The 19,118-nt window shown below is 37.4% G+C and overlaps 1 protein-coding gene across 1 annotated transcript in view; it reads right to left on the bottom strand.

Annotated features, from left to right (window-relative positions):
• The window catches only part of C7 (complement C7), a 58,053-nt gene that overhangs the window by 19,815 nt on the left and 19,120 nt on the right, over positions 1 to 19,118 (bottom strand). Inside the window, exons 5-10 of the mRNA XM_012777782.3 lie at positions 17,699 to 17,846; positions 16,485 to 16,623; positions 8,407 to 8,577; positions 6,861 to 7,104; positions 4,247 to 4,357; positions 966 to 1,132 (exon numbers count right to left, since the gene is read on the bottom strand). Coding sequence (XP_012633236.2) covers positions 966 to 1,132; positions 4,247 to 4,357; positions 6,861 to 7,104; positions 8,407 to 8,577; positions 16,485 to 16,623; positions 17,699 to 17,846 — 980 coding nt within the window. The remainder of the gene's footprint in view (positions 1 to 965; positions 1,133 to 4,246; positions 4,358 to 6,860; positions 7,105 to 8,406; positions 8,578 to 16,484; positions 16,624 to 17,698; positions 17,847 to 19,118) is intronic.

The raw sequence follows: 19,118 nt of genomic DNA, 5'->3' as shown, positions 1-19,118 counted from the left end.
CACAAAACTGCATGCAGCCGAACCAAGCCACATAGGAATACACAAAACCCTGAGCACACACGTGCACACACAGATACACACACACACCCCTTAAATATCTGTGTCAGTTCACTCCTGTGTCATAAACTACACCCATGCACACCTGGTGTTAAAACTGTCTGTCAGAAGACTGCTTTCCCTCTACCACTTCATGATAACTCACAAACTGCAAGCTTGCTAGCACCCTGCAAGCTTCAGGCCTTTTTGCAGTTAATGTACCACATTTATTTTGGTGTAGATACATTTTTAATATTAAATAATTTAACATATATGAAGCCATGTCACTGTTTTCATTAGTGCCTATCTTTTTTAATGAGATAATATCACAGATAATATTTTTGAGTGCTGCATCCATAACCCTATAAATCCTGTGGGGAAAACAGGGTTATTGGTCTTTATTGTGCAATTTTGCATAGCTCAGTGATTCTTAGAAACACATATGTTGCATTATAAAAGAACTGACTGTATCAATAAAACATCCTAAAATTCTGCCGGCCAATATGATGCTATCTTAATTTGCATGACTTCAGGAGTTCATGAGCCAAGATCACAAGAACAAAGGTGATCTGAACATAATAGTTGGCAAGCCTTAATGCCGTCCTCTTACAAGAATCTATAACTCCTCTGAATATGGGACTAAGGAAAACATAATCACATTTAGGTCAGAAGTTAAAAATGTAAATTTAGTCATTAATTTCTCTTGGGATTTACAAGACATTTAACATTTACAACTAAAATATGAACATACAAGATAATACACCTTCTGGTTTTTTTTATGTATGCATTCATTTTACTATACAAAACATAATTGGGATACAGAAAATGCTAATTACAGCTTGTCTGTTTAACCACCTTGATTGAATCTCATTTTCCCAATGCAAATAAACATGACTGCTTCCTACTGCTTTAAACAAAGCATCACATACTTTTTGCTTTATGACTTGGGGAAGATTAGTCACAGATTCTGCCCAGTCAGAATATCGCCTTTTGTTTCCAGCAGGATTGTCCAGCTCTAGGAAACTGAGGCCAGATATCAATCCTGCACCTCCCCCTCTGATGAACGGTTCCCCTCGTAGTACATTGCTCTGGGTTCCTGCACGGGAGAAATCAAACGAAGTAAGTCAGGATGCACAAACAAAATGAAAATGAGAACATAAAAGTGAAAAGTCTATCAAGTATGAAAAAATAATCCACCCAACTATATGACATTCTGGAAAAGCCAAACTATGAAGATAGTAAAAAGATAAGCGGTGGCCAGGGGTAAGGAGAGGATGCATTAGGAGAAGCACACGAAACTATTCCATATAATAGAGCAGTGAAATTATTCCATATAATACTACAACAGTACATGGTACAGTCATTACACATCTGTCAAAACCGGTAAAATGTATAACACCAAGAATTAACCGTGATGTATACCATGGACTTTGGGTGATAACAATATGTCAATGTAGGTTCATCAATGGTAACATATGTTCCACCCTGGTGGACGATGTTGAAAGTAGAGGGGCTGTACATGTGTGGGAGCAGAGGGTATACTGGAACTCTCTGTACTTTCCACTTAATTATGCTGTAAACTTCCAGCTACTCTAAGAAATAAGGTCTATTTTTTTTTAATTTATTCCCTGACAGTCAATGGTATTAGGGAATTTTGTTCATGTTCTTTTTTTTAAATATATAATTCTTTTTCTTTGTTTCCCTTTTTATAATTTTAATATTTTTCTTTCTTTTTCTTTTTTGCTATGATGCTAATAATTACCTTGATGTTCATGTTCTTAATGTCCTTCGTGCAATATGAGTATCATGTGATGCAGGAGACTGCCCTTAGAAGATACTTTCTATATTTTGGAATGAAGTATCTGATGTCTGAAACTTTCAAATGGTTCAGCAAATATAATAAATATTTTAAATATATAATATCTATATATTGCTAAATAATAAGCAAATATATAGATATATATAACAAAATATCAAAATAATAATTGTATATAAAAGGAGGGTAGATGGGTATTTATTACTATGTTCTTTCAACTTTTCTGCATGTTTGAAAATTTTCATAATAAAATGTTGGAAGGAAAATAGTTCATTACATCTGGTATAAACAAAAAATGCTGTTAATTGACATGAATACATTAACATATGAAAAATGTGCTGAAAAATTTAAATGCTAATTGCAATTTTTTTCATTTGTGTACCTCATAATTTTAGAAATACTTTTATCTGCCCTTGTAATTGATTTTTACACGTTATGCCAAGAATTTCCTAATCTTACAGATAGGATTTTGAGAGATTTTCATTTTCTAGTAACTATCTGAATACTGCAATTTCATAAAATAAGCATATCGCATTTTTATAGTCAGAAATCATTAAAGTCTTATAGTTTTAATAAATTGCTTGAGTGCTGCCTCATCACTGTTAGTTATCTTAATATGCAAATAGTCACCCTTTAATGCAGTGTATCACAAAGCCCAATTTCTGAACTACTGAATTACAATCATTTGGAGTGACTATAGATTTTGTAGCCCCAACCAAGACCTGTGAGAGAATACCTGAGAGAATGAATAAGTCTTGGAGTCAGCATTTTAACAAGCTTCCCCAAGTAATCCTCATGCATACTGAAGTTTGAGAATCACTGCCTTAACCAGTCAGTATACCTGTAGTTTAAGAACTACATATTCTAAGACATCTGTTTTTATGTTATTTTTAAGCTTGTAGCTTACCTTTCCACACCCCAGTGAGCTCTCTGTTCAACCTACTTTCCCCTAGAAAAGGCAGCCCAAGGCAACAGTGAAGAGCCCAGACTGTGAAGCCAGATTTCATGCATCTGCATCTCATATCTGATTCTTACTGTGATCTTGAGCAACAATTCTGTGCCTTCGCATTCCTGTCTGTAACATATGAATATAAATGACATCTAACACTTATGTAGGAAGTGCATATTGGTCAATTTTTATAAATCACTTAAAATTGTGCTAGACACATAGTAAGTGCTTCATGTTTATTAAATACAAAATAAAATAAAATTGGTGAGCAGCTTCCAATCGCCAGTCCAGCTGATGACTGATGTCAACATCTTCCCAAAGAATTTGTCCAGATCATTATTTTTCCACCTCATTCAAAAACTTGTCTTCCTCTGATGTGTCAACTTCATGAGACAAACACCTTCTCTGGTATATTCACTGCAGTATCCCCAGCGCCTGGAACAATTCCTGGCACATACCTCAAACTCCATAAATAGTTGATGAGTGAAGTCAATGAATGAGTACATACCCCTAGTTTTAGTACTCTGTCTCCCTCCTTCTTGCAGTCCTCTACCAATATCCCAAGAATCACTGCTTCTTCACTGAGAGTCGAGGCACCTGGGTCAGTCTTCACTTTACCCTGATTTCTGCCATCCCACTAGGAGAATTTGAGCTCTACTGCTCAGCCTATGGCCTTACACAATGCACTGTAGTCTTACCTCCATCCCTACTACACTACAGAATTTCTTCTTTTTACAGCAACTAAGTCTTAACCACCAAATCCAATGAATATTTTTTAGTCCTTATCTTAGTTAACCTCCATAGCATTTCACTCTGTTGGCCTCTTCTCCTTTACTTTCCACTTATTCTATTTCTTATCTTATCAGATTATTCCTTCTCCATCTCTCTTTTTTCTCTATGACTTTACCTATGTAATCTTTTATTTAATCCCTCCCTGCATCAAATCTCTTGATGGCACCCTGTAGCCATCAGAATGAAATCCAAACTCCTTAACATGGTGCCTTCACAGTCTAGATGAGTTTACTCTTCAAATTCTTCAACCACTCAAAGACTAGCATCCCACCTTCCGCACCCACCCCACTGCCAGTGGCATGCACCAAAACCCTACCTGCACTGAGTATTCATGTCATAGAGTGTAACTGAACCTTCCCTTGATATTGTCATTTTTCTAGGCTTGTTTGCCAGCCACCGTAAGGGAGGAAGGTGGTGCACTCTGAGAACATATTTATAACACAGAGGCACTACCCAGTGAATGCCTCACCCTGTGTGATGTCTCACTGCTGTGACTTTTGAAAGAAAGATCAGAGGGGAAAACACTCATATAGATGAAAAACACAAAGTGGAACACGTGCTAAAGCTTCAAAAGCCCTTGGAGACCAAGAATGGACCAAAAGAGAGTGGGGTAGAGGTTAAGTTTGCAATGCTGATTGCTCCCTTGCATTTACCTGAAGCCGTTTTTAAAGCATCTTCCAATTCCTTGCATTTTTGCTTTGATGATCTAAAGATAAAATGGAAATCTGAGGAAGAACATTTCTTCTCCTCTACTGAACTAAAACCTGAGGGAAAAAGGTAAAAAAGACATGCTTAAGGTCTGCATTTGTTGAAGACCTTCTTTGCGATGAAGCCAGGTATGAGAGTGATTGTTATTTGCTACTATGGCCATCTAATCAAGAATGATATGATATGAATATTTTCAAGTACTCTATGAGGGTCAAAGGTCAGAAAAGGGGATATTTGACTCTTGTAATTTTCCTTCTGTTAGCTCAGGTCACAGATGAAGAGAGGCAGGAGTGATTTCTACATGAAATAGTGGAAGGGGCAGAAACTGAACACTCTGAAGAGTGATATCTTTAACCCATTCACAGTCAGCTTCTTAGGCATAAAACAAATAGATAAAAATAGGAGGATGATGGCTTCTCCCAACTGACCTGCTTTTGAGATTCCAAAAGCAGGGTTCTGGTTCCACAGGAATTAATTCCTAAAACCCTAGGGGTTTTTTTGGTTTTTGATTTTTGGTTTTAGGTTTTTGGGGGTTTTTTGGGGTTTTTTTTCAGACAGAGTCTCACTCCATTTCCCTGGCTGGAGTGCCATGGCCTCAGCCTAGCTCACAGCAACCTCAAACTTCTGGGCTCAAGTGATCCTCCTGCCTCAGCTGCCAAGTAGCTGGGACTACAGGCATGCGCCACCATGCCTGGCTAATTTTTTGTAAATATTTTTAGTTGGCCAATTAATTTCTTTCTATTTTTTTAGTAGAGACAGGGTCTCTCTCTTGCTCGGGCTGGTTTCAAACTCCTGACATTGAGCACTCCTCCTGCCTCCGCCTCCCAGAGTGCTAGGATTACAGGCGTGAGCCACCACGCCTGGCCTTAAAACCCTAGTTCTACTGGTTCAGTTTCTCCACCTTTAATATTAACCTGTGGCCCCTAACATCTATGACTCCTAATCTTAGAATGTGATAATTTCTAGTCATTATCAAATAGAGTTTTGCCAATGTATTTTAAGTAGGATATAAAATAATAAAAGTATAGAAGTATATTTTCTCATATAATTTTACTAACTATATTAAAATAGCCTCAATTTATTTCTTTTTATTTTCCATTTTGGGGGGGTGGTCTCTGTCTGCTCCTTGGACATGAGGGCAGTGGTCTCATCATAGCTCATTGCAACCTCAAAGTCCTGGGCTCAAGTGATCCTCCTGCCTCAGCCTCCCGAGTAGCTGGGACTACAGGCATGCGCCACCATGTCAGGCAAATTTTTTTTATTTTTGGTAGAGACAGGGTCTTGCTCTTGGTCAGGCTGTTCTCAAACTTCTGAGCTCAAACGATACACCCGCCTTGTCCTCCCAGAGTGCTAGGATTACAGGTGTGAGTCACCGGACCTGGCCTGAAACATTATTAAGCCAGGGCCAAACAGTCTCTGGAGAGCAGGAGTGGACGTTAAGATGCTACTCCCGCCCCTCCCACATCTGGGCAAGATGGTGAGGCTTTTCTCTTCAATGTTAAGTCAACAAAGCAAGAATTCAGTAGCACGTCCTGATTCTATCAAAAATCAGGGCCGGGCGCGGTGGCTCACGCCTGTAATCCTAGCACTCTGGGAGGCCGAGGCGGGCAGATTGCTCGAGGTCAGGAGTTCGAAACCACCCTGAGCAAGAGTGAGACCCCGTCTCTACTATAAATAGAAAGAAATTAATTGGCCATCTGATATATATAGAAAAAATTAGCCGGGCATGGTGGCACATGCCTGTAGTCCCAGCTACTGGGGAGGCTGAGGCAGGAGGATTGCTTGAGCCCAGGAGTTTGAGGTTGCTGTGAGCAAGGCTGACGCCACGGCACTCACTCTAGCCTGGGCAATTAAGCGAGACTCTGTCTCAAAAAAAAAAAAAATCAGGCAATTTTAGCAGTGATATAGCATAAGGAATAAGCTAAGCTAACTTTGAGGCCAGTTAGATCTGGGTTTACAATATATGTGACCCTGAATATGTCTCATAATAGCACTAAGTCTCTATTTCTCAATCTGTGGGAGAGGGATTATAGTACCCAACTCCATGGGTGCTAGTGAGGATTATTGCTAACATATGTAACTGGCATCAGTAAATTTAAACTATTGTTACAAGTACTAAGTAGTAAGGAAACTTGTGGTATTCAGAGTGGATTTTTCTAAACGAATGTAAGTGATTTAAAAAACAAAGGTAAATAAAATGCTTCTTTAAAACATTTTTATTTCTAGAATATCAGTAAATTCCCATTTAGTTTTTCTTGAAAAGTATTGTTTAATCTAGGAAATGTTCTGGAAGTCCAACCAAAACCCTCTGGAGTTACCCAATAATGATAATGATTTAACTTAGGCACTATCAAAAAGAACAGGCAGGCTTTTCTTAAAGCATATAAGATTTTAAATAGACTATCATGGATCTTGCAATTTTGAGCTCCTTTACAATTTAAATCTCTATTTATCAAATGTTAAAGCTCAAAAGTTTAAGTTAACTTAAGTTTAAATTAACGATTTCCCCATTAAAATCCCTGAAATGCTCTTAGGTAACAATTTTTTTAAATACTGTACCGCTTTGTTGGATTTTTTCTGAGTCCAAATAAAATAAAACCCTGTATTCTCCTCCTAGGGACCCAGACTGCAGATAATGCGTCCCGTACTGGTCGATCAATCTTCGGTAAGCACCGTAGTCATACAGGGAGGGAAGGTGGGAGAGTTCCTTCCAGAATGGCTCGGCAAGTTGTAAAAATTCTGGATTGTTATTGATGAACTGAGCCACTTCAACAGTGTTCTGAATAACCAACAATTGATAACTCTACGGGAAGAAGAAAGAGTAAAAGTGTAGGTGAAAGATAGAAAGGAAATGGAAATAGTTCCCTGCTCAGTGTCTCTGTCAACTGCCGCCTCCAATCAACCTAGTCTACATGAATTCTAATTTTCGATGCATGATGGAGGTCTATTCTGGGCCCACTCTCCTGAAGCAATCTAAGAAATTTCTGGAGTCACAAATAGGAATAATATCTAAGCAATGCCACAGTAATTTCTTACATGACTTCTAAAACCCCAAGACCAAGTTGTTATGCCTTCTTCAAATAGAAGAAGATAGAAATCAAACTCAAATAGAATCAACTCATCAACTGCTAATAATAACACAAATAAGTACATAAAATAATGTGTCCCTAGCGTCCACATCTTGACAATGACTTATAGGTAGAGTGACTGTATAATTTATCACCCATATTGATGTACTTACAGGTTAAGCTACTTTATAATGAGATTTTAAACACTTCCTAAGCATCTTTCAATAATATCCAAGACAGACCACAGATCTGCCTTATACCAAATCCCCACTGTGTGAATAATATAATATGGAGATGATAAATGCCTTTACAGCTCATATTCCCACAGTCAGCTTATTAGTCATAAAATAAATAAAGGCAATATTCCTTATACGCTTCCCTTGTGTGGTATAAGAAACTTTATTAATCAAGTTACTGAGTTTAAGAATGAGATGAAAAGTGCAGATTGTGAATAATGATCAGCCTGAAAACTTCTTCGGCAGTAAGTGTATATCAATTAGCACAATTCATCTCCACTGTTCAGTTTCTCAAGATGAAAGTTTCAGTATCTCGAAACAATGAAGTGTTTAAAAATAAGTCTTTTTACTTCCTCAGATGAAAATTTTGGCATTTCAAAAGTAATAAAGTATTTGTAAAATCTTTTAGTTTCATGCACCTTCTAAAAAGACTCCAGCATTTGCAATTAGGAAGCATATATTGGCATTAATTAAATTTTTAATTGTACATAACACTTAAAATAATACCATCAGTGATTATGAATGAGAAATTTAGGATAGTTTAAAATAGAACATTTCAAAGTAATAAGTTTTTTTTTTAAATTTTCAAATAAGAACAAATACTTTAATGAGAAAAATAAAAAGTATAAATATATTATCAAAATGAATGAATTAAACAATATTGTACCTTTTAAAGAAATACATTGTATTGCCCTAATTTAAAAATGAAAGCTGATCCTTTTGATAAATATACTTCTATTCATGTGAGCAATACTTAAAACCAGTAAGATATGGAAAAATTAGCTGATATTTTGTACTAACCTTTTTCTTATGGATTTCATTGGTACTTGAAGTATAACTGTGCGAAGCAGATGATGAAGACCTAAAAAAGGAGCGCTTCCAACTAGATGATGTATGTTCTGCCGACGTATGTTTTACATAAGACCAACTACTGTTGTAAAATTCATAATTAAAATCATTGTTTACCTTCACCTACAAAGAAAACAAAAGATTTTGCTATGACCAAATTACAGCCTTGCATATACCCACGATACTTTTGTCATGGATCCTTTAACATGGATACTTTCTTCATACAACCTTCCCAAAAAGACAAAGCTCTTCATTGACACAAAACAAACGTGACTCTCATTGAGACCAGCCCTGTATGAATATAAGCAAAGAGTTCATTCTACAATGACTCTTTGTTAATAGCAGACAGAGTATCAATAATAGTAATCCCAAGGGATTCACTACACACATTTGTGTACAACTTCTGCCTTCCTTTAATGTCAGCATTTAGCCCAGAAGTGAGCAAATTAACAGAGGTACATTAACAGAAAACAACAACAAAGCATTTAGCTCTTGATTTTTCATCTAATAAAGGGAAACAGAGTTGCCAGTAGGTGATATGAAGCAACTAGATCTTTTGATCTTTGTTTTGGAATGCTCTATGTCTGCAGTCCCCAACCCCCTGGCGGCAAACTGATAATGGTCTGTGGCCTGTTAGGGACCCGGCTGCAGCTCTCCACCACCCCCAACCCCCACACCCCTGTCTGTGGGAAAATTGTCTTCCATGAAACTTAGGAACTGGGTGGGGGTGCCCACATGGCAGGAGGTGAGTGGTGGGCGAGCGAGGGAAGCTTCATCTGTACTTACAGCAGCTCCCTCCCCATCACTTGCATCACCACCTGAGCTCCGCCTGCCTCCCATGGAAAAATTGTCTTCCACGAAACCGGTCCCTGGTGCCAAAAGGGTTGGGGATAGCTGCTCTATGTGATCCTGTAATGAATTTAACTTTCTCATTCTGTTTGACTTGAACAAATGCTAAAATTGGAATTTTTTTTCCTGTGCTAGGTGGTAAAAGTCTATCCCAAAAGAATTTTAAAGCAGACAACAGATTAGTCACATGTGGCTAACTGAGAAGTGACAGCTCCAGCTTTCATAGAAGAGAAAAACATTCATTTATCTTTTCTTTTACTCTAGATCAAGTGTCAAAATGAAATGCCCACTGGGGGCTGGCAAGTAATATAAATGTTACAAACATCCAGTGGAAGGCATGGTGATAAAAAAGTGAGCACATATTCTGTCTAAAAGGGACAATTCACAAATCCATCAGACGGTCACCATATGTAACTCAGGTTGTAGGATTGATAGATTGCCTGATTTTTTTTCAAGAGATAAATCTGAATCTTATGTAAAAATCTCTCAAAATTATAGGCAACTAATTTTTAAAAATGTCAGTCCTTGTGGGAATAAAACAAAACATGCAAGAAGACTCTCTCTCATAGTGTCTGTTCTGTATAAATATTCACATTGGGAACTCTCCTTCCATGAGCATTTGTGTTTTTATTATATATACATACACATTTGTGTTTGAGATCAAAGCATAAATAAGCATGGAGAAAATTGAAAGGATGGAAATGATACACTTTTTAAAAGAACTAAAATGAAAGAAAAATGACAGTATTATGCAGTCATCCTAAATGATGCTTGTGAAGACAAAATATTCATGTTGTCACATTAAATGAGAAAGGGGTTAAAAGTGTGAAAATCCTGTTAACTACAAGCATGCAAGTATATGCCTGATCAAAAAAGACTATAAAGAGATGTATGAAAATGCTGGAAAATATGATATGACTTTTATTACTACCCCATGTCGAGAATTAGGCATGCATGCTAAAAAAGATAAGAAAGATAAGAGGATAAGAAAAGATAGATTTAATCAGACCTTCTATTAGAGCATTATTTTTATTACATTATGAAATTAGTTTGTTAAATAAGGAGGCAATGTTCAAAGTGCTATTAGAAATTTCTACAGTCAATAGATAGGGTCTCAATACTATTTGATTTTAGATAAACACAAAATCTAATTTTTTATTTCATTTGAGAAAAGGTATCTCTCTTTCAATGTGGAAAAAATTAGCCTATTTTCCCTTATCTTTAGATCTACAATTCAAATACTTGGTTCCTGTTTTATACAACTATGCCTCTTCGCTGCTTTAGCTCAACCTCTCCTCACTCCTATCTACCTTACACAAAGCTGCAGAATCATCAAGATAGTATGATTTTTATCAAATTTTCTTGAATTAATACTCTCCTCCTTCCAGCTTAGATCCTGGATTATCCCACACTGATCCTTCCTCTGAAATCACAAATTCAAACATCCTACACTCTCATATCTCTTATTCTTCTAACGCTCATATTTTTATTGCCACATTATTTAACTTCATAGAAACATGTTCTTCAACTTACCCTCCCTCTTTCTTTCTATCAGTACTTTCAATTTTTTACTTCCTCCCTTAGGCTTCATAGTTCACAACTTCAACCATTCTCTTGCAAGTGCACTTAACTCCCTTGCTTAGATGTCCTGCTATCGTGTTTGCCTGGCAAAAACCCCATCCGAATTAATGCTTGCGGCCAAGATGCCTAGCACTACTATAGAAAAATCACATAACTGTGTAGAATGGTGCCACTATAGATCCAATCATGATTTTCATCCTCAGTGGGATCCTCAATACCACCCCTTCCAGCAGTTTTGTATTTCTCTGGTCAGTTTTCTTTCTCCCTCCCATTCTCTACAATAGCTACTTTAAAATTCTGCAAAATTTTGAAAACTTTTCAAAACTCAATTCCCCAGTTCTCAGCCACTTCCTTCACTGTCAGAAGATGATCTTACCTCTTCTTTACAAACACTCCCACCTTCAGACAGAGACCTCTGCTGGCTAACAAATCTATAAACTTACTAACATTTATTCCCTTCTCCTCCGTAGGTATCCCTTCTGTCTTAGGCTAAATTCTCTGTCTCTTCTCTGTGCTGCATTCCCTCCAATCTCTTCAAAGGATGGATTAAATTGATTGAGGGTACCCTCTCCTATCACTTCAATTTTTCTTTCTCTAGTGGCTCCTTTCTACCAACACTTACACATATTCTAACCCAACCAACTAAAAAAAGAAAGACTTTTCCTGTTAATATACACTCCTTTTCCAGCAAATTTCCTGCTTTCCCATCTCACCACCTTAAATGAGTTAACTATAATTAATTATCTTAAATTCCTCACCTCCCATTCACTCTTCCACCTACAATGTTCTGACTTCCAATAAGGTTGCCAGCATCTCTCTTATTTCACCAGATGGGGAATACTTCTCCCAGCATCATTCAGCACTGTTAGTGCTCTCTCTTTTTGGAAACACTTCTCACTTCTGCTGGCTCCATGGTTTTCTTCTTTTCTCTCTGGATGCACCTTCTAAGACTCCTTTAAGGCATCTCCCTCTGTTATATCACTCTTCTACACCATTTCCCATTACCGATCATGTACTAATAACCACCAAATGCATATCTCCAGCCCAGCTTTCTCCCGAGCACTTGTACAACCCGTAAGTACCTAAACTGAACTTGCCTTTCCCTACAGCCTTTATCCATATCAGTGTATTTCATCTGGCCACTGGTCCAAGTCAGAAAGCCATTCATGTACCTGACTGCTCACTCTCCATCATCCCCCCAGTTCAATCATTTGCCAAGTTTCCCTATGTCATTATCATGGCTCCTGGGGTTATCACAACTTTCTAAGTAAATTTCTCTCCTTAGGTCTGCCACTATCCAAGTCATTCTTTACTGCCCACAGGAATGGTATCATAGAATTCTAGAATTCCCTTCTTTTTCTTTCTTTCTTTCAGTTTTTTTGTTTGTTTGTTTGTTTTGAGATAGCATCTCACTCTGTCACCCAGGCTACAGTGCAGTGCTGTCATCATAGCTCACTGACTGCAGCCTCAAATTCCTGGTCTCAAGCAATCCTCCTGCTTCAGCCTCCTAGGTAGCTGGGGCTATTGGCACACACCACCATGCCCAAGTAATTTTTCTAATTTTTGTAGAAAATGGTTCTCACTATGTTGCTCAGGCTGGTCTCAAACTCCTGTCCTCAAGCCATTCTCCCACCTCGACCTCCTAAAGTACTAGGATTACAGGTATGAGCCACTGCACCCAGACAAACTTTTATTCTTAAACTCTCCAATGGCTCTTTTTAAATCAACCACTTAACTGACAAAAAAAAGTCTTTTCTACTTTTTTTAAAATTTATTGATCACTCATAAACACATTTCTTATAACTCATACTTCACTCTGTAATCCAGCCAGTTTGGACTTCGTTCAGTTATTCAGAAGTGCCCCTCTAGCCCTCTTGTTTCTTCATTGTCTCTCTCTCTCCCTCTCCCTCACTCCTCTCTCTATATAGAGAGATGATAGAGATATATACAGAGATAGAGCTAAAGGTAGATAGAGATATTTACTGTATATACATACACATATTTTATTTATATGTCTCCCATAAGTATAGTGTGCTGCTAAGACAGGACTTTGGAGCCAGGCTTCTAGGGTTCAAATCCTATGTTTGCCATCTATCACTTCTGTGATCACAAATAAGCTATTTAACATTTCTTTACTTCAGTTTTGGGATCTGTAAAATGAGATGATAGTACCTACCTCTTTGGGTTATTATAAGAAAAAAAGATCCATGCAAAGCTCTTGGAACAGTGCTTCGTATATAAAGGGCTCTTACTCTTGAGCTATTTTTATCATCATCCCAATTATTCCTGGTTAACAAAGTAGCTTTAGAAATCTTTGGTATCTAGTCCTCATACCAACAAGAAGCAGAGGCTCCAATAATTCAGTATTAGTTAAAATTTCCTTTAGAATATGTTTTTGTTTTTCATTTGATATGCATCTAGGATCGCTCTTAAAAATATATAATGAAGTACATTCAAGACCAAATATAGGAGAATCCATGAAGTTTCCCCAACTTGATCTTTAATTCATTCCCCTCTGCAACTCATCATATGCTGAGAACAAACACAACAGTCTTTCAGCTATCTCTGAAGCTGAACTAAACTGGCACCTTCCCAAGCAACCACAGAGCAGGAATGTGCTTAGGTTTCAAAAGCTTTCCTTGTTGTATAAAAAGTATAAGTAAACAGACAATGTGCATAGCATCAAAGTAAGTGGCTTACTCAATAAGAAACCAGGTTAGCCTGGATAAACCATGATGTTGAAAACCAAAACAGAGTTTATGAGAGATTGACTGATTCTGTTTTATGCTTATTTATTAATATTCATAAGCTAAAAGTCATCTTCCACCTCATATATAACTGAATACCCAGTGGTCCCTGGGTCAACTTATTTGAACTTCCTCTATGTCCACCTCTGGGGTTAGCACTTAGATGACTGACTCGCTGCCTGTTGCTTCCACCTCGCTTTTCTCAGACTGGGATGTCACAACGTCTCTGTTCCTCACTCGATAACAGACTATAATTTTTCTCTACTCTGACAAACACCTTCACATTCAGTGACTGGGAAGGCACTTCAGATGTCAATCCAAAAACCAAGTCCTGCTGAGGAAAATGATTGTCGGGATCACCCCATTATTAAATTATTCCTCTTCCTCAGAAGTGTAGACTTTCCGCATGTCTACCTTCCAGCTAAGTCAGAAATGCTCTTCCTTGTTGTTTTCTCTGCTCTGTGACTTTCCAAATTTGGCCCTTCAAGGATATATACATTCAATTCTCCCCATTATAATCACGAAAGAATTAGCAACACATCCTCCTTGGAATAGAGGGAGAAAAAAATTATCTGCATACACCTACCTTCCATTTTCCCTTCTGGCCAAAAGTTAAGTTACAATACTTCTTATGCATCATGTTAAATTTAGAGCTGAAAAAGAAATTAAATGCAATACATGGGGAGAGCAAAGGGTAATAGAAAAATAAAGGGCTGTGAAACCTGACAGACTGGATCCAAGTTCTACTACTTATTAATTTGGTGACTTATAGTAAGTCAGATGAAATCCTTTGAGTCCTGATTTCTACATATATAAAATAGTAAGATATTACTTACCTTTCAAGGCTGTTGTAAAGATTAATCCTATGCTAATCTCCTAAAATAATGCAAATACCACAGTAGATATTAAAATATGGATTGCTATCACTATTTTTCAGATCTGCTTTACTCTTCATATTTACTATTCAATAACTCTTAAGTGTAACTAATTTATTCTATTGCAAGTTGGAGGAAGGTGAGATTGCTATTTATAATCAAAGCTCTAGCACTCTGGGAGGCCAAGGTGGGCGGATTACTCAAGGTCAGGAGTTTGAAACCAGCCTGAGTGAGAACCCGTCTCTACTATAAAAATAGGAAGAAATTAATTGGCCAACTAATATATATATAAATTAGCCTGTAGTCCTAGCTACTCAGGAGGCTGAGGCAGGAGGATCACTTGAGCCCAGGAGTTTGAGGTTGCTGTGAGCTAGGCTGACGCCACGACACTCACTCTAGCCTAGGCAAGAAAGCGAGACTCTGTCTCAAAAAATAAAATAAAATAAAATAAAATAAAAAATCAAAGCTGCTTTCTGGAGAGGATTAATTTGGGTAAGCAAAAGGCCCTTTTGTCTGAACATCCTAACAGCTTGGTTTATAAATTTAAAAGTAATCGATAAAGAAAGCTGAATTGAATCTTTTGGGAGTTCTAGGATAAAGGAAGGAGAAGGAATGTGAGAGGGGATCTTGGAAGAGGAGCTCAAGAAAGAGGCTAGAACAGGATGAGGCCAGAAACCTCATGATGTTGAGGCTGTGGAAGGATATTTTAAGATGGAGGATGCCAACCGTTATTGCTTGAATATGTGTGCACTACAGCAATAGAACCCCCTCCTCTATCTTCCCCTCAAATCTTCAGTAAAGTCTCCTAAAGCCATAACTCTTATGATGAGTTTAGATGGGTACAACAGAAATAGCATTCAGGAAACACAAGCCTAGAACCAGAGGAGATCACAAGCAAAATTAAAAAGTCAGGAAATACCAACATTGGCAAGAATGTGAAGTAGAGGCCACTCTTCCACACTGCTAGTGGGGGTATAAATTGATCCAGCCATTTTGGAAACTTAACTTAGTAAAGTCTACCATATACATATTCTACAAAGCAGCAATTTGAGTTCCAGCTGTACACCCTAGAGAAACTCTAGCTCATTTGTATGGGACTCATGCACAAGGATGTTCAAGGCATTTTTGTAAGAAAAAATTGAGAACAGCAACAAAAATGCCACCTGAAATAGCATAAATAAATCTCAAAACCATAATTTTGAGTGCAAAAATAAGTGATAGAATATATACTTCATGGTTCTATTTATATAAATAGCAAAAGGCAAAACTAAATCACAAATTTCTATTTAGAGACAAAGACATATATAGAATAAATGTTTACCAAAAAATGAGGAAATGATTAATACAAAATATAAGATAGTGTTTGCCTGGGCTGGGGGCAGTGGGTTTGGATATGACCAGAGAGAAACACAGAGGAGCCTTTAAGTCACCAGCAATATTCTATTTCTTAAGGCAGATGGTGGGCACATAAGGGCATTTGTTTTATTAGCTTTCTTCAAACTGCACATATACATTATCTGCATTCTTTGGTATATATGAAATATTTCACGATTTTAAAATAAAAAAAAATTTTAAATAAGCTGACACTCTGGCAGTATAAGGAGATTATCATCACCAGTCATGGTCACAGCCTTGAATTTTAACACCCATACAGGGACAGACAATAGGGTCTCGGACCCACATAGAACATGGAATTGAAAATGAGGCATAAGGATATGCCAGCTTAAATGACACAAGTACAAAAAAGTATCATTGAATGACACAATGACTTTCAACACAAGTTGAAAGTATCACTGCCCTTCACTGAAGAGCTAAAGAACATGTATTTTTTCAAGTCCACATAAAACATTTATAAAAACTGACCACATATTAGGCCATAAGTAAATTCTCAACAAGTATCAAAAAGTCAACATCATATAAATCATGATCTCTGACAATTCACATATTAGAAATCAGTAACATCAATGTAATCAAGTACCTGGAATGTGTAGGAGAGGACATTTCCACTCAGTCTGTAGAAATCCCTTCCATCCCCACTAAACACCTTTCTGCATTGACCACCAAAACTTTTGGTATTGATGACTCTGTTTCTAAACTGGCCAGTGAGGGCATTGTAACTGATAGAAGGAGGAACAGGAGGAGGAAAGAAAAGGCATTTAAAAATCAGAAATAGCACTTGCTTGGGGAAAAAAAGAAACATGATTAGAGAACTCTAGAAATTCTTAAAATGCATTACAGCTAAGCACTTTTCTGAGAGAGCTCAAATAAAGAGAACAGCATCTTAATGCACACCATATGTTATCCAGCTTCTCCTGTTTGGTGTAATAGCTAAAACTAATAGCTCAGAAAATCCAACATCCTTTCAGCCTAGAACATATTTAGCAAACATGCAGCTTTGTTGTACCTATGGCAACAGCTGGCTTTGAATTGAACCCATAGATAAAAACAATACAACTAAGGTTATTCCTTAGGAGAGAGAGTGCTCTACAATAAATTTCAACCAATTGCCTCTTAGCATGCTGAATAGTATACTCTTTAAATTAATTTTATCCTATTTCTCTGTTAATAAATTTTAAAATATTATAGAAGAATCATGTCTATCACTCTAAAATAGATTATTTTAAAGACTTGAAACCTTAACTTTGGTCAGATGATCCCTAAAAGTCCTTAGAATTCTTTTTGAAGCAGCAAACAGGATCTTCCCAACTTCACTTGAAAATAAATATTCCCAGCAAGTTTAGGCAATTATTTTTCAGCCTGGGTATTACAACACACTCGTTTCTCTCTTTTCACCTGTTCTCAGTCTCTTGTCTCTTCATACTCTTGAGTAGCCCCACATTATTAATTTAGCTTTCTCTCTTTCTTCCTCTTTCTCTCCACCCCCCTTCACCCGCACACACCCCATAGAGTGACCTACTGTCCAGGTTTCCCTGAGACTGAGGGAATTTTAGTGCTAAAACCAGGACCATACCAGGACAATGGGTCACTCTACATCTTACCACATGTATCAACGAGTATACATGTGTGAATAAAAACAAAGTTGTTTCAGGATGTGGAAAAGAGCTCTCAGCCAATGAGAAGCCTTGGCTATTAGTCTATTTGTTATTAGACTCCTCAAGCCATAAGTTAAAACAAAACTAAATTAAAAACTAAAGCCCACTGATGTACTCAGAAGGCTGCCCAGCACCTTACCCATTTCCAGTAAGTTCTACATTAGGAGGGGGTTTTTCTACATCACAGGAGGGTTTCCTTTCTGAGTCCTCACATCTGTCTTCATCAGCGCTGTCTTCTTCACAGTCGGAATCCCCATTGCAAACCAATGATCGGCTGATGCACTGACCTGAACACAGGGGAAACCCATGCACATAAGAAAAAGGAAGAAGGGAATCACCACTCAGGATGGAAAAGGCTTTACCTGCCACCCCCAACACTGCCCTCAAATTTACTCTTCTGTAAATTAGAGATAAATCCTCAGAGTATCTAGGAAAGGACCAGTGATGATTTTGGTCTCCACTTTGGAGCACATGGAAATGATTCTTAACTCTGGCAGACACAAAATTGAAAATAGGACCTGAATTCAAAATTTTAGGCTCTCCCCCATAATCATCAAGTGGTTTATCTAAATCCTAAAATGCCAACTACTGGGAAGATTGACCTCCTGCCCTTCAATTCTCTATTTATTTTTCTGTAATCACTAATTAAGATGATAAAGCTGAACTTTTCTTGGTGATTTAGATTTGTAAGCTTTAAGAGCACAGGAACTCGGTCAAAAGGTTAAAACTCAACATCTCCTTAGCAGCTATTCTGTGCAAGACACTCTTCAAGTATTGGGGTATGAACATGAATACAAATGATCTTTACCAGACTTGTCATGTACTTTACAATCTAATGGGAAAGACTATGAAGACATAGATCATTATAACTCAGCAACATAATTATTATGCTAGACTTAAGCCCAAAATATCAAGGAAGTGCTGGATGGTACCAGGAAACCTACCCTGCCTACTTCTCCAACATCATCTCCAGCCATTCTCCTACTAGCTTCCTATACGCTGCTCATATTGGACCACCTACATCTACAAAAGGCCAGGCTTTCTGTCATCTCCAATGCTTTGTTTTACAATTTTCTGTGTCTAAAAGGGTTTTCCCTACCTATCTCCTACTTGTCCTTCAAGAATCAAATTAGACATTATCTCCTCTTGAAATCCATCCCTACCGCACAGGCCATGATGTATGTTATTCCTCTGTGTCCTTATGTTTTGTACACAACTGTCTTCATAGTATAGCGTGTACCCCATGATACTGTTACTCAATTCAATGCAACAAACATTTCTTGAGAGTTTATTATGTATGTACTAGGCACTAAATATAGCAAAATGAAAGAAATATAATTCACATCATCAGAGTTCAGAGTCTACCAAGAGAGATATCCAGGCCAACCAATAATTCAGATTACAAATGGTATAATATACACAGTGATTTATAAATTAGTTCTATCAGCTTGGAATTTGGGAAAGGTTTCCTGAAGGAAATATCATCTGATTTGGATTTTTGAAAGTAAAATAGGAGTTTGACAGGTATCATTGAGGAGCACTTCTAACACGAGGATTGT

Source organism: Microcebus murinus, chromosome 11 (genome assembly GCF_040939455.1).
Source record: "Microcebus murinus isolate Inina chromosome 11, M.murinus_Inina_mat1.0, whole genome shotgun sequence".
Taxonomy (NCBI): Eukaryota; Metazoa; Chordata; class Mammalia; order Primates; family Cheirogaleidae; genus Microcebus; species Microcebus murinus.
Note: the sequence above shows the minus strand (reverse complement) of the source record. Positions and strands in the feature narration are given on the sequence as shown.